The sequence below is a fragment of the Ochotona curzoniae genome, unplaced genomic scaffold (assembly GCF_017591425.1).
Source record: "Ochotona curzoniae isolate NIBS_2020 unplaced genomic scaffold, NIBS_Ocur_1.0 contig_430, whole genome shotgun sequence".
In the NCBI taxonomy this organism is placed as follows: Eukaryota; Metazoa; Chordata; class Mammalia; order Lagomorpha; family Ochotonidae; genus Ochotona; species Ochotona curzoniae.
Genome location: NW_024466219.1, coordinates 26,641,874 through 26,668,101, shown reverse-complemented (window position 1 = coordinate 26,668,101; position 26,228 = coordinate 26,641,874). Strand labels below are relative to the sequence as shown.

The 26,228-nt window shown below is 38.6% G+C and overlaps 1 protein-coding gene and 1 pseudogene across 1 annotated transcript in view; both read left to right on the top strand.

Annotated features, from left to right (window-relative positions):
- The window catches only part of RAB3GAP2 (RAB3 GTPase activating non-catalytic protein subunit 2), an 80,130-nt gene that overhangs the window by 525 nt on the left and 53,377 nt on the right, over positions 1-26,228 (top strand). Inside the window, exon 2 of the mRNA XM_040985703.1 lies at positions 24,332-24,396. Within this exon, the coding sequence (XP_040841637.1) occupies positions 24,332-24,396 (65 nt within the window). The remainder of the gene's footprint in view (positions 1-24,331; positions 24,397-26,228) is intronic.
- On the top strand, positions 679-7,255 carry LOC121160071 (annotated as a pseudogene).

Genomic DNA, 26,228 nt, shown 5'->3' with positions numbered 1-26,228 from the left:
GCATTGCCCCGACGCCCACTCTCCACCCTCGGGAATGTGGTGTTTCTTCTTCCAGATGCGTTGACCATCCCCAACGCTCGCTTCCCCCGTCCCCTTTTCCCCATTCCGATTCACAGAACAAATGGCCGATTGACAAGTGGGAGCCTTAAGGTGGTGACTAACTTCTTCTAAATAAGGAAAATAGCCTGTCAGGAAATGAGTTTGAGAGTGGACATTAAGAACTAAAATTACAGTGACGGGACCGAGAGAAGTCAGTTTGCTTCTTTGCGGTGGGAAGGCTTCCACCAATTAGTGTGCTGACACAGGGTTAAAGTCTCCTCCCCCCCCATACAATGTAAAATCCCATGGCTGATTTACTAGCCATGGCATGACTCCTCGGATTTCTTTACATTTATCTGTTTGCAAAGGTGCGTTTTTGTGTTTGGGCTTCTCCTGGCGTTATCAGAATGAAGCACATTTTGCTGTGTAGTCTAGTGCCGTGCTGGAATGGTGATGTAAAGACCACACGAGAAGCTCCTCTCCCGTTTTAAAATTTAGGAATATCAAATCAAAACTGCTCATGAATACTCCGTGGAAATTGTAGGTGCCACACAACCAGTAGGTAAGGTTGCTGGGGTCTGCCCTCTCAGAGCCTGTGGTTTGCCGAGAGACAAGGTGGCTACCTTATGTGTGATTGAGATGTGCAGGAGGCACTTCCTTGAAGTGGTCACGCTTAAGCCTACCTTTGAAGTAGAGGAATATAAAAAGGTAATAGCATGTGTAGAGGGAGAGGGTTGAGAAATGACAGGGTGTTCAGAGAATCAAGACCAGCTGAAGGGCTGCAGAGGAGGAGGTGAAGGGAAGAGTGGGGCAGGTGGGGCCGTAATAGCAAAAAGAGCTAGACCACGGAAAGTCTGTCTTATGAAGGTTATCAGGTGGATCTGGAAGTAGGGAAATGGGCTGGGCAGATTTATACCGAAGGAAATCGACCGAATTTTTCAGTGCTTGCAGCGTGCTCTGGCAGCAATGTGGAGGGGAGATTGGAAGCTCGGAAATTGGTTGGGAGGCTGTTTCGGTAATGAGCTTGAACTCAAATAACGAACAGTATCTGAGAGGAAGAGCTAGATTAGAAAGCTATTAGGAGGTAGAATCTGTGAGACTTCCGGAAAACATGATGAATGAACATTTTTAAAAATGAAGTCGACTGCCTCAAGGAGCTTTGTAGGTAGAGGCGAGACTGCAACCAGGAGATGCTGAGAAGAGGAGCACAGCTTTTTCCCATTTGCTGCCTTTTCTTTCTGACACCTGTTTCTAACTGGCCTTTCTGCTTCCACTCTTGCTGTGGAATTCATTCTCAGTAGCAGTCAAAGGAAGCTTGTGAGACAGGACTTAAGATGACAGCTTTCTAGTTTATAACCCTCTGAGGTTTTCCATTGAGCTTAACATGAAGTGTGCAGTTCTTACCTGGCTTGGCAGCCCTAAGGCTTTGCTTCCTGGTGCCTTTTGGAACTCTTACCGCTCTGCTTTTATTTGTATGCTTCACTGGCTTATGTTGTTAAGTTACCTAGTTTCCTTTGTGTCTAAGGCCTTCTGTCTGTTGTAGACTGTGCTTTGAATGCTCCTTGCACATCTTTGCTACCTGCTCCTTGTTATTTAAGTTCAGTTCAAATGACAGCTCTTCAGGGTGGGCTTTTCTGACTAATCGAAAGTAATCAATATGACTTCCTTGCTTCTGCTTGTTACTCTCAATCATATTCTCATCATTTTTGTTACTATATTTATACTGTTAAGTATAGTCACTTCAGTCACATGTGGCTATGGAATTTGGCTAATGTGACCGAGATACTAAATATTTTATTCTACTTAATATAAATAGCCTAATGTGACTAATGGCTGTAACACAGTGTGCCACATATATGCTTAAATGCAGTCAAATATAGGCAGAATGTTTGAGGATATACAGTGAAGAATAGACTCAATGTATAAACCAAGTCAAGCCAGTTGGGGAAATCTTTTTTATATATCAAATACCATCTAATATAGATACAAAATCTGATCTGATCTTCATTTTTTGAAAGCATGGGATATTTGCTATGGTTAGGCATTTTAAGGCTTACCACACGCCCTGTAGTGATATGATTTGCAGTGTGACTGAATTCCCAAACCAGAGCCTTTGGGAACTGGCAGTTACATTTGGGAAAAAAAAATATTTTTGGAAAGTACCAGAAAATTTGAAGATAATTTCAGTTAGTTTTGTGACTCCTAATCTGCCTAATAATAAAATAAGTTTCTGTTGACATACCAAAATATGTCAACAGACTTTTTCCTGAAAGGATAGTAGATAAAGCATGCAAGGAATTATGTAAGAGTCATCCATTGAAGTCTTGTTTTTGTTTGTGTACTCATTGAGAAAAGTGGTTTTTTAGGGATAATCATACCCATGGACTTCTTTCATTATGAAATATCACAAAGAGCATATAAAGTAACCATTTTTAATACATAATGAAGATTGTTTCTCTAGTTTGAGATCTTGCTAGGGAGAGAGGTAATCTTAAAGTAGAACATTTATACAAATTTTAGAAAATACCAAATACTGGATTTATTTAAAGCTAGACAAGGGTTTAGCAAGTAAATTTTTATCAAAGAAGAATTTGAGACTTAGATGTTTTTAAATGTCTCAATTTAGCCATTGTTTATAGAGTACTAAGCACAAAATCAGTTTAAACTACATGAAATGAGTCCTCAAGAAGTTTCCAGTAAATGAAAGATTAGTAAATAACGTGAGTATTAGAGGTGTTATACTCTGATTTGGCACACGATCTAGGAAAATGAAGGGATTTTGTTTTATTCTATATGGGAAACCTAGGAAAGTCATATAGAAGGTAAAATCTCCACATAAATCATTTTTTGAAGATTTAATTTTTTTTGAGAGGTAGATTTACAGAGAGATGGAGAGAGAGAGGAGATTCCATCCACTGATTCACTCCCCAAATGGCCACATAGGCTGGAGGTGAGCTGATCTGAGGCCAGGAGCTTCTGGGTCTCACACTTGAGTACTGGATTACAAGGACTTGAGCCATCCTCTGCTTTGTTTACTCAGGCCGAAAGCAGAGTTTGTTGGAGCAACCAGGACATGAACTGGCACCCATTTAGAATGGCAGTGCTGCTCGGCAGAAAATTAGCCTGTGAACCACAACACCTGCCTCCACATAAATAATTTAATAGGTGTTATCCTTTAGGGACAGAGAAGATGGTCAGACAAGGGATATGAAACAGCACAGGGTTGGAAAGTTGGAAATAGTAAATCCTGGTGGGAGAGTTAGTTATGGTAAGAAGTGACACCAAAGGCCAGGTGTTTTGGACTCCTCTTCCTCTTTCTCCAGTCTTAGGGCCTGGGGAGGCCTCTGGGAACAGGACTTCTGGAAGTTAACTGTGTTTGGAAACTTGTAGTGCAAGGCTGTTTGCAGGTGAGGTCTCCAACCAAAGGGAACACATAGCACTATTTAGGATGGAAGGTGATTATGCTCAGGATAAAACTAAATTCTCATTGGGCAGGAGATGTGCCTACGTGTACAAAGCAAAGAACCATCCAGTGACTCCGGGTGACAAACGTAACAAAACCAGTCATTTGGGGAAAGGTAACTTGTGATCATGGAAACAGTGGCATGGTTTGTGCCAAACTGCAAAGCAACCTTCCTGCCAAGGCCAGTGGTCACAGAATCCCTGTGATGCTGAACCCCTTAAAGATTTAAACTATGGAGAGTAAATAAGTAAAAATACATTGATTAAAATAAAAGTACAGCTGAAGACATTTGTATAGTACTTTAGATTTTATTCATTAGCCAAGTCTTTAGATTGAGGTTTGAGTACTGCAGAATTATGAGTTTGCCAAGGGTTACTTAGAATCTGATTGTTTAAGTGAATCATTTTCCACGTATGCCTGTAAAAGTACCTGCTTTTCGATCTCTTTCCCTACTTTACTGAAGGCTCACCTTTCACACGTTCTTAAAAAATTTAACCATGATGCTATAAATTTACCCATTTATTTCACTAAAAGATTTCCAGTAATTAAAATTTTGTGATATTTGTGCAATTTCCCTTAGTTATCTGCTTCTACTAGCAATTGCGATAAGCAAGAATGTTTTAATATTTAAAAACATATGACCATAGAAAAAGTTTATCAGCTCATATCCCTTTTTGTGGAAAGATTTGGGACTGATATTAAAAATGTGTTGTATTAGAATAACATTCCCCAAGGTAAGTAAAATTAAAAATTTTTTTTAGAAAGACAAAAATTGTTGGAAAAGCTGACATGATTTTAATGGATATTGAAAGGTATCATTTTCCTGTATTTAAAAATCCAGTCAAATTCTGACAGAAATAGTATTTTAAATGCTCGTATTTATAGTTTGTCAGAAATTACATATCTTTGTATAAAAGATGTATACTGCTTAAAACTCTTGAGGCACATGTGATGTGGAGTTTAAAGACCACAATCCTATTCTGTGATTCTCAACTCTTTTTAAAAATTTCTGTATATAACATACATCAAAAAAGGTGAGCAGGGACCCAGAAGAGCTAGAACCGTTTTGGAAAAAGAAAAAAGTTGGGAGACTCTTGGTCTTCCTGAGTTCATAGCTCTGTTACTACACTTATGATAAAGAGGTAACCCAATCGAATAGAATGATCCCTCATGTATTAGGTCAAATAATATTCAAAAAGTTGGCAAGACCATTCTATGGAGAACAAATGATGTTGAGAGAACAAGGGAGTTGGATCCTTGTTTTGTACCATATGCAAAAATTGGCTCAATATGGAATAATGGCCCAAATGTAAGACCCATACTATATAACTCCTAGGAGAAAAGAAGGAGCCGACATTGCGGCATGGCAGGTAATGCTGCCACTTTTTATGCCAGCATTTCATATAGACATTTCATATAGCACATTTCATGTAGAAGTATCCTGATTGCTACACTTCCATTCCTGCTTCCTGCTAATGGCCTGGGGAAAGCAGCAAAAGATTGCTCAAATTTTGGGGCCCCAGCTACCCTTATGGGAGACGAGGAAGAAGCTCCTGACTATTCCCAGGCCCAGGACTGGCCATCCGCAGCCAACTGAGGAGTGAAGCAACAGATGGGAGAACCCTCTTCCTATCCCTCCCTTTATCTCTGTAACTCTTTCAAATAAAATACAGGGAAAAAAAATCACACAGAAAACATAAGAAAAAAGATTCATGATATTGAGCTTGGCAATGATTTGTTAGATTTGTCACCAAAAGCATAAGGAACAGAAGCCAAAATATACAAATGAGACTATACTAAGCTTAAAAACTTTTATGTGCAAAAGGCACAGTCAACTTAAGTGGAAAGGCTTTCTATAAAATGGGGAAAATACCTGCATTATCCGCTGAGGGTACTATCCAGAAGTCCTTTAACACAGCAATGACAACAAAATCAAATAGCTACTTTAAAATGGGCAAAGGACTTACCCACTTTTCCTAATGTGATGTAGGAATGACTAACAAGAATAGGAAGAATGTTCCCCATCACTAATCATGAGAGAGTCACAAACCAAAACTCAATGAAATGTCACCTCACATCCAATGACTAGATAATGTTGATGAGAATGTGAGGAAATCAGAACCCTTGGTCATTGCTGATATTGTTTATAAAATAATGTAACAATTGTAAGACACAATAATAGCAGTTAGAATGGTTAAAATAATTATCCATATGGTCCAGTCTTCCTCATTTAGAGTATATAGACAAAATAATTAAAATGCAGAATCTTGAGCTTTGCACATCCATTTTTATGGTATTATTCACATAAGAAGGATTTTGAAGTAACCCGTGTGTCCATTGACTAATGAATGGCTAAATAAAATGTGGTCTGCTCATAAACTGGATTGTTCTTGAGCCATGAAAAGAAAAAAAACTGTCATGTATCACCATGAGAGAATCTTGAAACCATTATGCCAAATGAAAAATGAGTCATAAGATTAATATTATGATTCCTCTTTCATGAGGTATCTAAAATAGTTACTTTCATAGATATAAAAAGCAGAATGGTATGATAACCAGAGACTAGGGAGAGGAAAGAAAGCAGAGCTGTTGAATGGATACAGTTTCAGATTTTCAAGATGAAAAAGTTCTAGAAATTTGTTCATAACAATGGGAAAATGCTTAACACTATTAAATTGTGCATTTGAAGGTGATTAGGATGATACTCTATTTTCAACCACAATGGGTAATGTAAATTGTGAATGATAGTAAGGAAATAGGTCATTTTAGAATGAAACCTAAGTTGCTTCTGGTGGAAAGTGGCCTCTTGGGGATCTCTGCTGTGAGCAGAGAGGATAACCATTGCCAGTTTTACTGTAGGAATATGATAGCTGTTAATAGTTTCAAGCATAAAGTGTAGCACTTTCAAGTTCAAGCTTTAGATAAATTAATACTGTGAAAAGCATTGTTTGGGGACTCTGAGTTGGTGGGGTGAGAGAGTGTTATTTTTATCAACCTGTTAAAGTGTATAAAGGTTGCTATAAAGAAACAAATATTCCATATGTTACAATGGTTGGAATTTTAAAAAATTGGATGAATGGGTTCCAGAGAGCAGAGTGCTTAAATACGGACACCAATCTGCAGAAATAGAACTGAACAACCAGGAACAGTATGCTGAGCAAGGAAGAGTGACTAAACTGGGAAAGATTTGGTCGGCATCAGAAAAATGAAAAAGCGACAACAGTGAAGGAAAACAGAAACACCTGGAAATGGAAATGGTGGCAGCAGCACAGAGATTCCCCTTTCTTCCAATGGGGATCCTACTGTTGACAGTAAGAAGGCATCCATGAAAAAAGTGGAAGATGAGTCTTGAGGAGCTAAAACCATGGCATGCAGATAGCTGGGACTCAAATACCAGAAAACAGCTTTTCTCTTTCTGCAAGGAAGTATGTGGCTTCCAATCTGGGAGATGATGCAAATTATATGAAATCTCATGGAAATACAGATAACAAGGAATATGCTGTTAGTGAAGTTGTGGCATGGGTAAAAGAATGTTCCAAAAAAATGCTGGGTGCTCTACTTCTGCTCTATGAATTTGAAAGAACAGCGTATGCTGAAATCCTTGCCGATCACTTAGATGCACCCGTGTCCCAGGTGTATGGGGTGCCACATCTACTGCATCTATTCATGCTAATAGGAGAGATGTTGACCTATACACCTTTAGATGAGAAGAGCCTTGCTTTATTGCTGAGTTACCTTTTGTTTTCTGCTTAAAAGTTTAAATTTTATGGTACGATTCCATAGGGTCTGGGATTTCCCTACTCCCTCCCCAAATTCCCACTCCCTGATTTTCCCCGTATTACAATAGTATAGTCCTTCATAAGCAGTCATAAGTCCATCAGTCTGTTAATTGTGTCCTGATATTGCTGGTACAGACAATGTCAGACAGTCCAGCATCATATTGTCCAACAGTTTTGTTTGGAGTCCATCTTTGATTTGGAAGTAGAGATGCATACTGCATTATATCTTCACATCTGGATATGATAGTGTCTGTTACACCTCGCTATACATTCCCCTAAATGAGATGCCATAAAACAAAGTCAACAACAGGAATGAAATTAAGACAAAAAAATTTATAGCACCATAGAATCAAACAACCTGCCACTGAATAACTAACGTGTCGATGAAGAAATGAAAAAGAAAACACAAAAGCCTGTTGGGTAATATGATGCCACTCTGCAATCCATAAGCCAGCAAAGACTTTGACAAGAGAAAGTAAACTGTTTGGAGGAAATGAAAATAAAAACATTGAAACACGTAAACACATGGGTTACAACAAAAACAGTATAGAAAGGGTTATTGATCTTGTAGTTTGCATGAAGGCTGCCTTATATCAGAGAGAACATATGGTGTTTGTCTTTTGGGGATTTTAATTAGAAAAGGGATTGCAACATTTATTTAATTTGAGAATTGCTACCAGTATATTCAATGATGGGCTATTCAGTGTGCATAACGACACATTCATCCATTTGTGCTCTTTTTTTTTTTAATGGTGCTTGAGGAGCCCATCCTTAAGTCATTCATGTTGCTCCTTAATCATGTTATTTTTGCTCAGATTGTTGGAGAATGGTGGCTGGCTTCATGGTTTTTAAATTTGTGTCTGATGCAAATTTTAACACAATATATGGCAGTGGTTTGTATAGTTAGTTTTCTGAAAATGTACTTCTTTTAAGAATTACTTTTCAGGTCTTTCATAATTTTTTTTCTTTAAATTTCAAAACAAAACTAAACAAAAAGTATAGATTTGGCAGTTTAAATCTGTCCTACTAGAAAAATGACTAGGCTCAGAAAAATAGAACTAAGGCAATAACAATGGGGTTTGAGACTTACTAGATTTAGCAGTGAGAATCTGAGAAAGTTGAGCTGAGAAATGCCATAACTTGGCTAGTGCTTTAGAGACAATTCTTTGTCAAAAAGAGGAAAGTGTATGAGTGACAAGTGATGGTGGAAGGAAATAGACCAGTTAGGAAGCTCTGTTGCAAATCCTAAAAGAACAGATGATCGTTTCCTTAGGTTTCACTCCTCAGATGTTTTTTAATGTTTCTACACAGTGTGAGTACTGGAAACCTTGGGCAAGTATGTTTTGAATCAATGCTATGTTTGATGCCCTCTGATACAGTTGAGATAAAAATGAAGGGTAGGTCACTGAGTCTTCCTTACAAAGAATCCTTGAAACTCCCAGGTATGTCTGCCATGCCTGTATTTCTCCTTCAAAAAGGAAGTCCCTAATACATAAATGTCTTTGCTTTGTACTGTGTGTGTCTCGGTCCCTCAGCAGAGCAATTCTCCAGAACTGAGAATCTCATGAAATCAATAGTAGACATTACTGTGATCTGATCGCTGCTGCTTTGTGAAGCACCTAAAATCAAACACGAAAACTTTACTACTCTTACTCCACCTTAGGATTTAAGATTTTAGTGCTATGCTGTCTAAAAGGATGGTCACTAGCTATAATCAGCTATTTGAGTTTATTTAAATGACTTAAATAAAATTTAAATTCAGATTCTCATTCTGACTACATTTCAAATGCTTAGTGGCCACATGTACCTGGTGGTTATTACACTGAGCAGCACAAACATAGAATACGTCCATCATTGTTGAAAACCCTGTTGAAAAGTTCTGCCTTTGTGAGCATCCTTCCAGACTTTCTGTGCTCATTCAAGAAACACATTACTTAGCGATTTTATTTATTTTGTATTTTAATCTGATTTTTAATATACCTATCTGTTATCTATTTGGTTAATTTTATAATGTTAACAATTTCAAGTTTGTAAAACTGTATACCATTTTCCCCAGATGGTTACATAGTATTTTTTTTTAATTTATTTTTATTTTTATTGGAAAGGCGGATATACAGAGAGGAGAGACAGGAAGATCTTCTGTCCGATGATTCACTCCCCAGATGGCCGCAACGGCTGGAGCTGAGCCAATCCAGAGCCAGGAGCCTCTTCCGGGTATCCCACATGGGTGCAGGGTCCCAAAGCTTTGGGCCGTCCTTTCCCGGGCCACAGGCAGGGAGCTGGATGGGAAGCTGGGCTTCTGGGATTAGAACCAGCACCCATATGGGATCCGGGGTGCGCAATGAGAGGACCTTAACCACTGAGCCATCGCGCCGGGCCCAGTTACATAGTATTCTAAGAAAGAGTTTACCAAGCTGTTTTTAATGCTTTGTTAATGAACATTTAGGTTGTTTCTGGTATTTTTGCTCAAAGTACAGTACTCCAGTAAGTATTCTTATATATGTTGGCCTTGACTGCCAATTACACTATAAAATAGTTTCCAGGTTCACTCTTGTCCATAATGAACAGAAGTGCTTAAGCACAAAAATAATTGTCATCATTCTCTGTTATCAGGTTTTCTTAAACTTTTGATTAAATGCTGTAATTTGTATTTTTTTGGGCAAAGTTGAGTGTTCATGTTTTTAAGTTAGCACTTTATAAAATAGCTATTCATAACTTTGATAAACTTTTTACTGGATTTTAAAATTCCATGTTGCTTTAATAAATGCTTAATATGCTGAATTTTTGCAGTTCTTTGTATTAGTTCATTATATGCCTGGATCATTAACATTATTAATGGAGTAGTTTTGTATGAACTTTTTTTCTTTAAATCAGCAGCTCATTTTCCCCATTCCCTGACTCCTGGCAACCACTGCTGCTTCTGGGAATTTTGCTTTTCTAGATTGCAGATAACAATGATGTCATACACTATTTGTCCAATATTTTTATGCATATATTTTATGTCCTTTGGCAGAGTGCTTTGCATCACAGCTTTTTTGCACCATAGAGGTCCTCTTTAATACGTGTCTGATTGTCCAGGTACTTGATTAAATTCATTGTTATGATCCAAATCTCTTAAAAGCCTTACTTTGCAATTCTGATTTTAATATAAGGGAAACTGACTTTTATTATTTTGTCTTAGATTCCTTATCAAGTTTAGTTTTTCAAAGTTTATAATTTTGATGCTTATCTTCATTTTCTCCTTCATTTAAGAGATGTAAAAGAGCAATCTGAAAGTTGCCAGGTGGTTCATTTCCAAATTGATTATCATTTTGATGATGGGGACCATATTGAAGCATTACTATTAAGGATACTTTCTGCTTGTTTTCTGTCTTTTGAAAATCTAAAATTTAGATATTTTGGCTCATTACCCTAATTGATAATTTTAGGTATATTCTGGGCATAAGAAAATATTTTTTTTAATCAAAGTAACCATAAAATGTGCCTCATAGGGAGACTTGCAATGCTTAAGATAATGCTCTTAAGCATTGTTCCCAGTAAATACCACATATAAATTTAATGTTCCCAGTAAATGCCACATATAAATGCTCATTATTATTAGTAGTAGTTATAAAGCTATTGATGTTGAAGGTGTGGGGCTCAACTACTGGGGCCCTGCCCTCCACAGGGCTGCCTGGATTGAGTTCTGGTCTCTTGGCTTCTGCTTGGCCTAACCCTGGCTTTTTGAGCATGTGGGAATGGAGCAGCAGGTGAAAGAGCTCTCTCTGTTTCTGTTGTCCCTTACGTGCAGAACAGCTGGAAACAGTGCTCAGATCTGATGTGAGGGGATTGATTAACTTCTGCTACCTTGAAACAGTGGAATATTATGGAGACTTAACAAATAATGACCTACCATCTATATTAATTGCATCAAATAACTATTCCAAAGTGTGTGGATGACTTTCCCCTAGTATCCCAATTTGAGTAATTCCAGTCTTGGATTGTGTTTGCCTGTTGATGTGTGTGTTTTCTGCACTAAGTATAAACTGCTTCAGAGCAGGGAATAAGCACTGTCCGTTGTGTCTCCATCGGTGGTGTACAGTTGGTATGGAGTGGAGACTTTGCAATGAGTGAGTAGAGTCTGTGTCTTCAGTTGTGTCTTGCTTGGATGTTTGTTTTTGTTTTAGAAATGCTGACAGTAAAATAAAACACAATGATAAATTTACCATTTATATATTTTTCTTTAATGTGGAACCAAAACATTTCAGGTTTTTGTACTACTGATAAAATTATTACCAAGGTATGTACACTTTAATAATGGCAAGATTATGCTGGTATAGGGATAATATAATCTGAATATGAGGGGAAGTTTCTCACAGGGACAGCAGTTGAATATTAGGACACATTAAGGAAGTTGTATAATTGGCTTCTCTAGACAAATTAGCTCGCATTTTTTATGTAACTACCCACATTTCATAATGGTATGCCTCACATTCATCTTAGTAAGCCATACTTGCCTTTTTCTGTTGCTTTGGATAGAAAAAGACTGATACATACATTTAAGAATGAAATATAAAAAATTATAAAGGATGTATGTCTTTTTAATATACATATTTTTCTTTAATCACTGAGTTCCTTTGAAAAACAGTACAACAGGAGGAAGGGCATATGAAATTTATTTAGATGTATAGATTTTTGGAAGTTTTTTTTAATAAATGTAGTCTAAAGATTTAGGGATTTGGGAGGAGAAGCATATTTTTAAGAACATTTCAGTGTATTTTTCAAGAACAATCAAAGAAAATGTACTGTTTCTGCTGATATGTATTTTCAGTTATGTGTATTGAATATCAGGAAGCATTTTCTGTTTGTGATCATGAGAATAATTTGAGAACAGGAGTCTACTGACTCTGTAACTTGGAGGGATCTTAAAGATCTGTCTTTTGAACATCATGATGTGAAAGAAAGAAACCCCTAACGCCTCTACTTGCTGAAAGCAGGGGCCTTCTTTCAGATTACTACATGTTTTTAGGTACGGGGAAGAGTCTGCGAACATGAATTCTATTTTCTCATTTTACATTTCCCTAGAAATAGAAAAAGGCATAAATAATTAAATAGCACCTTCTCTATTCTTTAGAACTATTTTTACTTTGTACTACTAAGTGATGTTTTCCTACCTTAGCTAGTAAGAGCTGAGCAAAATTGGTTGAACACCCTGAATTATTTAAATGTCATAGGTTCCAAAAGTTCTTAACTTTTTATGGAAATCAGTACATTAACTTTGATTTTTTTTTTTCTTATCTCAGAAGAATAGAAATGAATTAGCTTCTGTGTAGGAAGATCTTTTATTAAGAGAACCGAAATAAAGTTTTCAGTTTCCTACCACTTAATGGTTTAATTTTCTCGTTTAGTTTTGGACCTGTAATACTCATATTGGACAAACAAATACTGTCAGATTAACTGTCCACTTTTAGAACTACATTTTCTTTTTAGCTTCAGGTTCTTTTTAATGAACAAAATATACTGTTTATAAAGACAGATTGCTTAGAAACCAAATAATGTGTTTTAGGAATTACATTGCATAAGCTAGAAGTCAGATTTCTTATATAGACCTTTGTAAGAGTAATTCATTCATTAGAAATATCCATAAGTCATCTGTAATTTTTACGATTGAATTAAAATGTTTTTGTGCTGTTTTTCAAAGACTTTTTTTTTTTTTTGCTTTTTATATATTTTGCCATAATCTAATCTGTTTTGGGGGAAAAAGACCTCCCGAAAGGAATTGTTGTATTTTACCTTTTGTGAGTTTACTAATTTTATTCATTTATGCAAAAACATTTAACCCAATAAGGGTTAAGAAAAAACACTTTATGGTTATGTTACCAAATTTGTTCCACCTTATACTCTCTTGACAAACCTGTTGAATGACGTAAATCAAGTCCTCACTGCAGTTGTTGATTTTCTGTGAATTTTAAAGGAAAAACATGGCTCAGATCTTGGAAACAAGAAATTTTAAAGACTGTCCAACCTTGGAGAAAGGCTTGGGGAGAAATTATTAAGGATTCAGAGCTAAGCAGAAATGACTCATGTACCCAGAAATGTCATTTTCTCATTTTGCAGTACAGGAAATGAGGTGAAATGCCCAGTTAGAACATAAACCCTGAGATATTTTGCTTATGGCTGGACTGCTGTCTCCGTGTGACACAGTTGGGGGATGGCTGCTGTAGAGCAAAAACTGGATGTGAATCACAGCAAAAAGCAAACAGTATCTGAAAGCATTCTCATAATATTTTTAGATTTCTCCAGGAAGTAATATTTTCTGTCTTTTAGCTTTTTTTTTAAAGTATAATCTGTGTTGCTCACCATTGGCAAAATAATAAAGCACAGATCAAAATAAAAATTACGTATTTTGTTATTTTTATCCTTCAAAATGGCATGATGCTGTTTGGGAATTCATTGGCCTTTGTTCAAGCCCTACTGAAAATTAGGTTGTTACAAGTCACAATGGAATGAGGAAATTGGTTTTCTACAATCGGTGCTGGATTTTTTGTTAGTAATCATGCTGGTGCCTATGTGGCCTATGAGCATCATAGTTGGAAGGTTTCCCTGCTATGCCACAGCAATGGTCCCTGTTCTGAAATGTTGGAGTATATATTGTGTGCTCATGAAGCGTGCTGATATTTTAACCTGTGTTAAGTCACCTACTTGGAACAAAATTTTTAGAGCATCGTTTCTGACATAATCAAATTATGCCACTTAGACTTCAGTTAGAACAAAAGTGCCATATTTTTCCTATTTTAGAAACTGAAACTAGACATTGGTACTTTCCAATTATTTGTCTCACTAATTGGAATGGAAGATAATTATCAATAATATTATAATGTTACATAAGAAACTTATTTTAAAATGATACTTTTGACCTTGGAAATGAAGTTTATAAAATTTGTAAAAATGAAGCAGTAACAATTGTATTTTGCTGTTGCAGAAGGTTTGGAATTAACAGCTAATTCATTATACTTAAAAATCTTAATTTAAATGAAGCTGCTTATGGAGGGTAAATTGAGCAATACCTCAGTGAGAATGTTTCCAAAGACTCATTTAGTAAATAGTAAGCATTTATTATGTTCTGAAAATATGTATATGCATGCATGTGTATATATATGCCCTCTGAAAGCTTAAATATTTGTATAGACAAGGTGTTCATACCTGTTCATTCAGTCAACTAATTATAAGTCAACTGATACATAGTTATCAGTATATGCACTGATAACTAACATTGCATCAGAATGACTCAAACATTGTATAATTGAGTTCTGAATGAAAAACACAGATACTTTACTGTCACAGAGGGAAAGAATTTTTGAAAGGCAGTCCTTTTCCTAAGTAATTTATGAAGGATTTATGAAGGATTTATGAATTCCTGGAGGAAAAACTGAATTTGGAGAGGGAGAGACAAATGGGAAGGAATTTGGTTGACATGTCTGTTATGGGCAAAGACAGAGGGTAAGAATAAGAATATTATTTGAGGAAGCTTTGGATGTTCACAGAAAGTAGAAATGAAAAACAAAAATATAAAGTTTATATAAGCTATTTCAAGCTCAAGATATTTTTATAAATGTTGATACCAGCCATTTAGTCCATCCCTGTAGAATTAAGTGTCCTGAAACTATAACCATGTCAAAACAATCCTTTTTGCATGATTAACTGAAGAAAAATGAGTTCCACTCTGTTTTTTTTTTTTTTAAGATTTATTTATTTTTATTAGAAAGTCAGATTTACAGAGAGGGAGATCTTCCAGAGTAGAACCAACCCTAAGCCTGGAGCCAGGAGTCTTCCTGGTCTCCCACATGGGTGTATGGTCCCAAGGCTTTGGGCTGTCTTTGACTGCTTTTCTCAGGCCACAAGCAGGGAGCTGGATGGAAAGTGAGACCACCAGGATTAGAACCAGCACCAGTATGGGATCCCGGCATGTGCAAGGTGAGGACTTTAACCACTTGGTTACTGTGCCAGGCCCATGCTGTTTTGTTTTGTTTTGTTTTGTTTTTGTTTTGTTTTGTTTTTGCTTTAAGGTTAGGAAATAAGTGAAAGGGATAAATCGGGACTGAAAAATAGATGCCTAATTATTTCCATAAAATTTGCCCATATTTTATGAGATGTGAAAGACTGTTGAAGCTTTCCAGGGTGTTTTGTTTTGTTTTTGTTTTGTTTTTCCATTGAAGTTTTGATTTTCTTAAAATACTATCTTCGTAGCAGAAGTATTATTCATTGATCTTCCAGAAAGTCAACAAACAAAATAGCTTGATCATCCTAAAAACTTCTGTCATGACCTTTGCTTTTGCCTGATCTGTCTTTGCTTTGACTAGACCGTTTTCACTGAATTGCTTTGGTTGTGTTTTGTCTGTGGGGTCATACTGGTAAGAGCATGTTTCATCTCCTGTTACAGTTCTTCAAAGAAATTCTTCAGAACATGATTCTGCTTGTTTCAGATTCCTATTGGAAGTTCTACTCTTGTGTGCAACTAGTTGGCACCCATAAAGCAGAAAGTTTGCTCTACTTGAATGTCTCAATTTCTTCCAGTTTCTGTCTCTTTCAAATACAGGTGGGAGTGGGGCACAGGAGGACCTTCTTGTTTTTTGAGGGCCATTGTTCCGATAAACTTCTCATAAATCATCAGTGATTTCACCATTGTTGCACTCAAACTTCACCATAAATTGGGTGTTTATTTTTGTTCAGTCGAGAAAAATACTTGCTGCTGTCTCATAGAACTGTTTTGAGATTAATGTTGGGTTCTTTGTAGTCCATTAAAGTAGGCCCTGTTCAACTATGTTATAGTAAGTTACTAGGAATTTACTTTGCAAAAAACTTTGAAATCTATGTATTGTTTTTCACAGTGTTCATTTTTATACTAGTTTTTCACAAGCTAATTATGTCACTACTAAGTGTGTCTGTGTGCCAAGTACAGTTTCTGACACTTCACATATTTTAACTATCACAACTCTGTTATGTTGATGGCTATTAACTCCATTTTGCTAAAGAAGTTTTAGTAAGAAATTGAATATATTGCCCAAAGTGGTATGCCATATAAACAGGTACGAAATTACTTCAGGGATAAAAGTGGGACTTCAACCCAGGTCACCTGACACTGAGATTGTGTCATCATTCCAGACTTGTGCAATCTTATGTGGTAGCCGCTAGTCACACGTGACCTTGAGCATTTGGAATGTGGCTGGTATTAATTGAGATGCACTGTAAAATGTAAAATATATATCAACAGGTTGATGATTTAATATGAAAATGGAATGTAAATTATCTCAATTTTAGATTGTATATTGAAATGACACTTTTGGGGCCATTTTATGTTAAAATAGATTTTAACCTAAATTTTACCTGTTATTTTATTTTAAAATGATATGTATGGCTCACATATTTCCTTTGGAAAGTGGGTGAACCATCCAGCTGGAAGTAAAAGAATATTTAGCATCAGATTAGACTGACACTTTCTCCTTGCAGTTAGTGTTCCTTTAAGCATGATTCATGCACCATCTGCCTCATATCTGCAGCATGGGGAAGGTTGGTAACCACAGATTCTTGCACTCATTTCAGACTCTGGAAATTGAATCTGAGAGAAGGGCCATCTCTGAAATTTTAGTCATTCTTAACTCAATTTTAAAAATTTCTTCCTTGCAGAGATTTTTAAGCTACTTGTCAAGAGAATTTGCAAGGGAAATTATAATTAGAGTTTTGCAAAGGTAATGAAAGTATATGCTATTTGCTTACTTTTCTGATCAGTTTTGTTACTTCGAACATCAATAAAATTATAGACATAGGCAGTTGGTAATAGTATCATTTAAGGAATTGCTTTTTGGAAATTAGGCAGCTTGCAACTTTTTTTAATGAAGATAAAACAACAATTCAAATTATGCTATAATTTTTTTTTAAGATTTATTTGAGGCTGGAACTGCGGGCAACTTCACTCTCTTCCGTGAACTCTAGGGTCTGGGGACACAGGCTAGGAGAATGGGCCTGATATTGTGCATGTGTTTTGGTCCCAAGGGCAGGAGGGGCTGAGAGGAGGAAAGACACCTGGCTAGCGTGATGTGCCCATGGGCTGTACCAGAGGTCTTATACATGCACTTGTGCCCCAGTGAGTGGAGAGGTAAGGTCCTAGCCCTGCACACTTGTCAGAAAACTGGGTCTGGGAACCCTTCTATGATCTTGGGTCTATGATGGGCAGGCAGAGCTTCAGGATGACATGCCACCCCACCAAAAGACTGAACTTGGGAAGACTGGCCTGGCGAACACATGTGCTTCCGGGTACAGGACTGGATTGCTCAGGGAAGGGGATTGGGATGTGAAGGAGAGAGGACCACTGAGGGAGTATGTTGCAGGTGAGGAATGATTTCTGGGGGATTTCCACCACTGTACTTGCAGGTAAGCAAGGGGGCTGAAACTGAGCAGTTTAGAGCAGGGAAACCCAGAGGATCTTTTGCAGTCAGACTGATGCAACCTGCCAAGTGGGAGGCCTGAGCTGGGCTAGTTAGCATTGGCCTCTGGTACACACTAAAGCTAGGGTTGGGGGCCTATCTGGCAGGGCTAGATCACAGCACCCACCAGTGTCAGAACAGGGATTGGCTCACATTAGACCTGGTCATGACACTAACTAGCACATGAGAAAACCAGATCTGGGGGGCAGATTCTGGGAGGGATATATGGGCTTACCCCTGTTGAATTGCAATTTCTGCTGCTTTGCTTAAGTGTTTGAGGTGGTGACAGACTGAGCTAGGCATGACCATGGAACCCTATGACACTCATGGGTGGTAGGGTTGGGAATAGGCTGGACTGGTTCAGACTGCAGCACCTATAGGCACACCCAAAAATAGGATGTGGAATGGGCCAGATTCCAACATCCACCAGTTCATACAAAGGCTGGGACGGAGGGATCATACTATGCTGGGTAAGGGCCTAGTGCCCATTGGCACATGTAAAAACTGGATCTGGGAGTGGACTTGGTTGGGGGATTTTGGGAACTACCCTGTTAGACTGTAGCTCCCCCTGATGTAGCATGTGATTCAGGCCTGTGTGTTAGACTGGACAGGGTAGTTCCACCCGTCAGCAAGTGTGTGGTTGGTTCTGGAGTGGAGTGGACCAGGCAGGATCAGACCAAACCTTAAATCATTGGAGCCAAGATGCAGTACAAGTCTTGTGGGGCTAGGGTATTGCACCTACCATTTTGCATGAGCCAGAGATGGGAGCAGATTGGGCATAGCTAGGCTGCAGTACCCACCAATAAGATTTGGGACTGGGGGTGGACTGGAACAGGTCAGGCTGCAACATCCAATGGTAAAGGCCAAATTGGAGATGTGCTATGCTGAGCTCAGTCAGAGCAACCACTGGCATATGTAAGCTCTGTAACTAGGAACAGTTCTTGGGAGCTAGAGGAGTGCCCCATCTCCATTTTGGTTCCCACTAATGAATGTGAGGGCCAGAATGGGGGGTAACAATATGGTCTGGGCATGACTGCAGTGCCTCTTGGCATGGATGTGGACTGGGTCTGGGAAACACCAGACTGGGCTGCACTCCAGCACCCACTGGTGCTCATGAGAGCCATGATGGGGGTTGGTTGGGCTGGATTATGTCTCTACCCCCTCTGAACCACACGAAAGCTGTATCTGATTGTGGACCAGGTGTGGCTGGGCTGTAGCACCCAGCAGTAAGAACTGTAATGGATGTGGGCTGCATGGGCAAAGCTTATTGTTTCTGCCAGGACAAGAGATGGTCTAGGTTGGGCTGGAACAAGCACCCACTGGTATGTGCAAGATCTGCCACTAGGAGGAGACCTGATAGAGATCCTTAGGGAAATCCTGTGTCAGAGAGCAGCCCAGATCAGGCCATGTTACAGTACCTGCCAGCATACTTGTGAGTCAGGTCTGGTGGTGGACCAGGCTGGGCCAGGTTATAACTCCCCCTGGCATATCCTATATCCAGGATGGGGTGTAGGACAGACTCAGTGGGGCTGCAACACCAGCCAGTTCACATTAGGGCTGGGAGTGGGAGCTGGCTAGACTGGACTAGGTTCAAGAAGCCATCAGCCTGAACTGAAACAGGGAGCAGACTGGGCTTGGCCAGGCTGCAGCACCCACCGGCAAATGCCAAGGTGAGGTGGGCCATGCCAGATTGGGCTGCAATACCCACCAGCACATGTGAGATCCAGGAGTAAGGGGGTTGGGAGGGATTCTTCCGCTGGTTGAGGTTTGCCACAGTGTCAGCTGCCAAATGCTGGGACTGGGGGCAAATCCTGTCAGGGTAGACTCTGGAACCACCTAGAAAGTACAAGATCTGGGACTGTGAGTGGGGAAAGTAGGAAAACTGTGGGTACCTCTCTGATGGGTTGCAGCTCCCACTGGTGAGCATGGGAACTGGGGCTGGGTACAGGTCTGGCTAGTCAGATGGTGGCACCCATGAGCATGAGTGTGAGCTGGATAGTGAGGTCTGTTAGGTTGAGCTGGGCTCAACACTCACTGACATGTATAAGAGCTGAATGGGGTGTAGACAGACTAGACCAAATGTGCTTCACATACTGGCAATCACAGGAACCAGGGCTGAGGGTGGGCCTAGTGGGGGTCACTGGAGGTTGCTCCAACTAGTCTGCAGCTCCTGCTGGTGTACATGAGAGCCGAGTGCATGGTGGACAAGGCTGGGCTGGGCTGCAGCATCCATTGGTTTGCATTCGGGCTGGAAACTGAGCTGACCCAGCAATTACAACTACCATTGTGTGCATAGGCTGATGTGGGTGACAGAGCTGGAACGCATACTGGCAAGCACACATATGAGTCAGGTCTGGGATCACTTCAGATGAGGTTTCTTTGGGGATCCCTCCAATTGAACCACTGAACTCAGAACTCCTACCATGGGTAGAACCGCAGGAGCTGTGGTGTCCACCGTAGAGTGCATGTGTCAGAGCTGGGCCTCCTCAGTGTCTTAGAGGGAGCAGTGGACGGTATGCCCAGATGCACATGGAGGATATGGCAGGCCATTGGAGTCTGGGGAGGACATCTGGTACCATAGCTGAGGAAGGAGGGCAGAACAAGTTTCCTAGAAGGCCTGGAGACAATGTAACAGGTGCCTCTCCACTTTACCTTTTGTGTCTGTCATTTTGGTGAATTACTGAAAGATGAAAGGCCCATATTTCAGCTTTAAAATATTGCTATAAATTTTAGAGCAATTTGCACTAACAGCTTTAACCTATTTGAATAATAGTGCTATTTCATTTTCCTAAAACATCAGTTTATAGCCTTACATCTTGTTAGATTTACTTATTTGAAAGTCAGGGAGACAGAGGAAGAGACAGAGTAAGAAGTGCATCTTCCACCTGTTGGAGAATGCTATAGCGCTGGGAAACAGCAGCTAGCCTGTTAATGCCACAATGCCACCTCCCTATCCTTGTTTTGGGAAAATGCATTCTTGTGGTGGTGGAAGATCCCCCTTTTCATTCTCCCTCCCTTGTTGAGAGGTCTCTAGCCAAGAGTAATGAAAACTGTAAACCCTGTTGAGCACAGGTATCTCTCAAAAAGTGTAGGTATTTTTCTTCTTGAATGATTTGAGTTGTGGAATGGATACTGCATCTGCAGGCGCAGGAGCTGCGAAACCTGCCGGCATCAGTTGTGTGAGTCATTTGTGGTTTGAGTCAGGGACTTTTTAGTCACCATGGAGGGAAATAACCAGATTTTATAGTTTTATTCTGTATGGCTTTCAACAAAGGTGATGGAGTAAAGTAAGGTTTTTTTTTTTAATTATTTGCTTTTGTATGCAGTACCACTTAGCCCAATGCCCGTCACATAAAAGATGGAGTTTGTTGAATGAATGATTATCTGACTATCCTGAAGGGTTTTAAATTGTATTCTGCATGGTCTTTTTGGGATGTGGTAGTTTAACATGTTATTTTTATGACAATTTTAAAATTGAATTATGGGCTTCAGAATTATTTTTTTCAGTACTTTGGTTTATCTTTCAAGAGAGTGGGCATTCTAAATCAGAATGGACTGGCCTGGTTGCCTGCCATCAGTCACAATTAAGAAGTTGTTTGCAGTGGAAACATGAACCAAATAGATTACCTAATAAAGTGCCAATGGACAAACTGATTTTTCAGTTGGAAAAAATCTCTAAATCTCAGTATCTAAGGAATATTTATATTTTTTAATAATAAAAAAAGAGCCATCTCAGTTCTGGCCTTAAACATAAACCTTTCTCTTCCCTAATCTTACCCTTCTTTAGACATAGCAGAATCAAGTTAATAATACTTAGGTACATTGGTTTTGGAGCTTAGGCAGACTTGAATGGAAGTTGCACTGTGTATTTTGCTCCTGGAATGTGAAGTGATTTTGTATTTGTAAATCGCTTAGATATAAAGAGGTGTTCAGTTGTTGTCACATGTGTTGCATCTTTCTGCCTCTGCATTTTTTCTTACTCATACTGACTTTTTTCTAACCGTATTTTAAAGGTTCAGAGCTGTTTTTAAAAACTTGGATGATTCCTCCATGTATTTTTGGTGTTTTACTTTCTTTTACTCCCTCTCAGAGTTCCCACTGTATTTAGTTACAGTATTTATCACATTATTATGATTAGATGTTCGCTGAAATCCTACACCACAGCAGGAATTCTTTAAGAGTAAGGGATATAATATTTTTCTTGGTTGCTACTACAGAGTTTAGTACATGGTGTTTAGCAGAGTGTTGGCTAAATTGTTGATTGACTTGTATATAGAGATCTTCAAAAATTGTGTAGTGTTAAACAAATGATAATGCTATTTTAGGACTTAATATATGCCTAGCAATGTGCTTGATGTATTCAGAGGTAATTACTTGAATTTAACTGGAAAGAATTATAATGTTACACAAAGCTAATCGAGCAATGATTCCAGGTTATGGGTTTCTTTTTTTTAATCACATTTATTTTTTTTAGCCAACTGCTAAAACTTTTTATGTAAGTCAAAGTCCTAATTGATTTCTTTCTGCCATAAGCCATCAGGCTCAGTTCATGTATTACATTAATTTTTCAAAAAATTTTAAATCTGCATAGATGATTTTTTTTGTTTTTCTATTCTATAGCTGTTATACATTTATGTAAATCTTGATGGTCAGCATTGGTAACACAATCCTCCGAGGATTTTATTATGCTGTTTGACTCAAATTCTCACAACCACTGTGATATTTCTACTGTAATTTTCTGTGGTCATATGGTGAGCTAATTAAAGTTACAGATGGCCATATGATAACTTGCCCTAGGACAAAAGCCCAGAAGTACTGGATATAGAATTTGAGCAAACATTAGATACTTAAACTGCATTACATCAGTTTACATTTTAAAAATTAGTAAGTCTGATTCTTGGGCTTGATGTTTTATCTGAAGTTTATCAGCTTTTAAAATTTAAGATAATTCATATGAAATATCTAAAGCTTGTCTCAAAATAGTTGCTCAGAAAATGATAGTTTTATATTTTAGGGTAAATTCAAAGAGAACTGTACAAAAGGTAGCATAAATAGAAGGAGTCATTATCTAAACATATCTGGGATTTTAATTCTTATTACATTGTCAACTCTCTTTTCATCTGAGAGAATGTTCCCATATTAAAAAAAAAAGAAAGAAAAAAAATCAATTTCAAGGGCAAAGCCAAGTGGTAAGATACTGGCAGCCCCACATTGAAATACCTGAGTTCAGTTCTTGGCTTAGGCTTCTGTTTCCGTTTCTCTGCAAAACCCCAGGAGGCAGCAATGTTGACTCACATCCTTAGGCTTCCACCACCCACATGATGACCTGGGTTGAAATCCCTGCTCCTGACTTTGACCTTAGCACAGCCCTGGCTGTTGGAGGTATTTGAGGAGGTCACCAGTGAATGGGAGCTCTCTGTGTATAGCATGTGTCTCTGCCTCGTAAATAAATAAAAATTTAAAATAAAATCAGAGTATAAGAGATGTTGTATAAAAGTAAGGTGATTCTGGGCCCAGCATGGTAGCCAAGTGGCTTAAGTCATCACCTTGCATGCTTCAGGATCCAGTATGGGCACTGGCTGCTCCACTTGCCTTCCAGCTCCTCCCTTCTTGTGGCCTGGGAAACAGGGAATGGCCCAGATCTTGGGACCCTGCAACTGCATGGGAGACCAGGAGGAAGCTCTTGGCTTCTGGCTTCAGATAGGCTCAGCTCCAGCTCTTACAGCCACTTGGGGAGTAAACCAGTAGATCTTCCTCTCTGTCTCTCCTTCTCTCTGTAAATCTGACTTTCCAGTAAAAATAGATAAATCTTTAAAAAAAAGTAAGGCGGGGCCCGGCGTGGTGGCACAGTGGTTAAGGTCCTCACCTTGCACGCCCAGGATCCCATATGGCCACCAGTTCTAATCCCAGAAGCCCAGCTTCCCATCCAGCTCCCTGCCTATGGCCTGGGAAAAGCAGTAGAGGATGGCCCAAAGCTTTGGGAACCTGCACCCGTGTGGGAGGCCCAGAAGAGGCTCCTGGCTTTGGATTGGCATAGCATCGGCCGTTGTGCTCATTTGGGGAGCAAATCATCGGACGGAAGATCTTCCTGTCTGTCTCTCCTCTCTGTATATCCGCCTTTTCAATAAAAATAAAATGAATCTTTAAAAAGGCGATTCTGTTTGAAAAATTAGGATTTTTTTATTAATAATTTGCCTTTGAAAAAACAAGTCACTTTTTAAGGACTATGTGAAATTTTAGGTGTGTTTTTTGTTCTGTATTTGTCTAATGTTTAAGTAGCTAACATTTATCATGTTTTAGATTTGGTAAGTTACCCTTGCAGTTTTATTTAAATGTGTATAAAACTTGATAGTTTGTTAAAATAAATAACTTGCAAACAGATTTATTAATAGATTTGGAAATTCATCAGGTTAGATATTTGCTGACTGTTATTACAAGTAACAAAATGGGTATAACATAGTTTACCATTGTTTTCTTCCTTCATCCTCAGTATTGTGCAGGGGTTAGTTCTATTATCTCTAAAGAAAATATTTTAAATTTTGTATAAGCCTTATATTGTACCTAAACACTTTTCATCTTTTTTAAAATAGGTAAATCAACAAACTGGGAAGATGATGGCTGGGGAGCCTGGGAAGAAACAGAAGCTCAAGAACCTGTAAGTTTGACAACTGCACACATGCCACTTGAAAGTTACATCTTCCTTTTGTAAGGATGGTGACATTTCAATGTTACATTGACACTTTAAAATCTATGTCAAGGACAGTTTGTGATTAATAGTCCTTAACTGTTAGATAACTGTTCTGTTTGTAAATACATTTACTTATTTATTTGAAAGGCAGAGCAAGAAAAAGATATCTATGTATCTGCCCATCAGTTTGTCTATATTCTTGTTTATTCCCCCAGATGCTTCCAGCTGCTGGAACAAGGCCAGTCAAAGCCCAGAGATAGGAACTCCATCAGACTACCCCATGTGGATAGCAGGGAGCCAAGTATTTGAGCTATCCTCTACTGCCTTCCCAAGCACCATGTGCGTGTCTGTCAGCCATCATCTTCCCAGTTTGTTGATTTACGAGGGGTCTCTAGGCTCCTGGCTTCAGATTGGCTCAGCTCCAGCGGTTGCAGCTAATTAGGGAGTGAATCAGAGAGGATCTTCCTCTCTGTACATCTGACTTTCCAATAAAACTGAAATTTTTAAAACTTTTGTAGCTACTAGAATTTAGCCATAGATGAGCTAGACAAAGTCCTTGTATATGTTAGTATAGCACTGAGTAATAGAAAACTAGAACTTAAGTAGCAAGGAAATTTAGTAGTCCACATAAAAGGAAGAATGTAAACAGAGTGAGCTCTGGGGTTGTCTGGTGAGAATAATCAAGCATGTCATCAAGCACTTCTTATCTGCTGTATATATACTGTGTTGACTTCGTCCTAAGGCTTGTTTGTGTAACTGATGGAGCACATGTGGTGATTATGTTCATTCATGACCAAAGGGGGAAGAAGGCTTGCACGTTGTGCCACTCTTCAAGCAAGAAGAAACTTTCCTAAAAACCTGTACTAAATCTTACCTTGTATTTTCTTGGAACACGTGCTCATTTATGAAATAATTACTCACAAGGGATTTGAGATTTTTTTTCACTCAGTCAGGGTCTGCTTCTCTTGAGGCTCATGACTACAAAGGGGAGGAATTGAACAAAATCACTATCTTTTCTCAAAAAAGAATGAACTGTGGCTACTTCAAACATGGAAAATGAAATTGAAAGGCAAGTTTATCTTGGTGTCAAAATTTTTTGAAATTCATATAAACTGTCTTCAAAAGAGCTCATGAAAATGTATATGAGGAAAGAACTAAATGCTTGAATTTTAATTTTTTGCAACCTCATGTATACTGGTTAGATTTTCTTGTATTCCCTGTTCCTACGGGTTTATATTCTAGTGAGGAGAGAGAAATAACATGCAAAGTATCAAATGATGATGACAGCTATGCAGGAATACAAATGGCGATGTGATAGCAAGTGACCAAGGTGACTCCTACAGACTGTTTAAAGAAGGCATTTTTACAGAGTGTGTCATTTAAACTGAGATCTACAAAACCACATAAAATCAGCAAAATGAAGATGTGGCAAAGAGCATTTTAAGGCAGGGAAGCATTTCATACAAAGACTAAAGCAAGAATGAACTTAGAGTTTTAAGAAATGCAGAGAAGACCAATGTGGCGTGTAGCCGAGCAGGCAGCCTCATGGTGGGGTCAGAGCAGGAAGCTGATTGGATGGAGGATGTTGTTTCTTTGTTTGTTTGTTTTGGACTAGTCTGAAGTAGAGAACAAGAGTGGAAGCAGGGAGACCAATTAGCAGGCTGTTTTAAAATGAGAGTTGCTTTGTTTAAGATGATATTGGTTAAAAATAAGAAACCAATTTAGGGTAAGTTTAGAATGTAACAAGGTTGTCCCGTGAGTTGTTTATGAAAAATCAAAAAATTCAGGAATAACTTCTT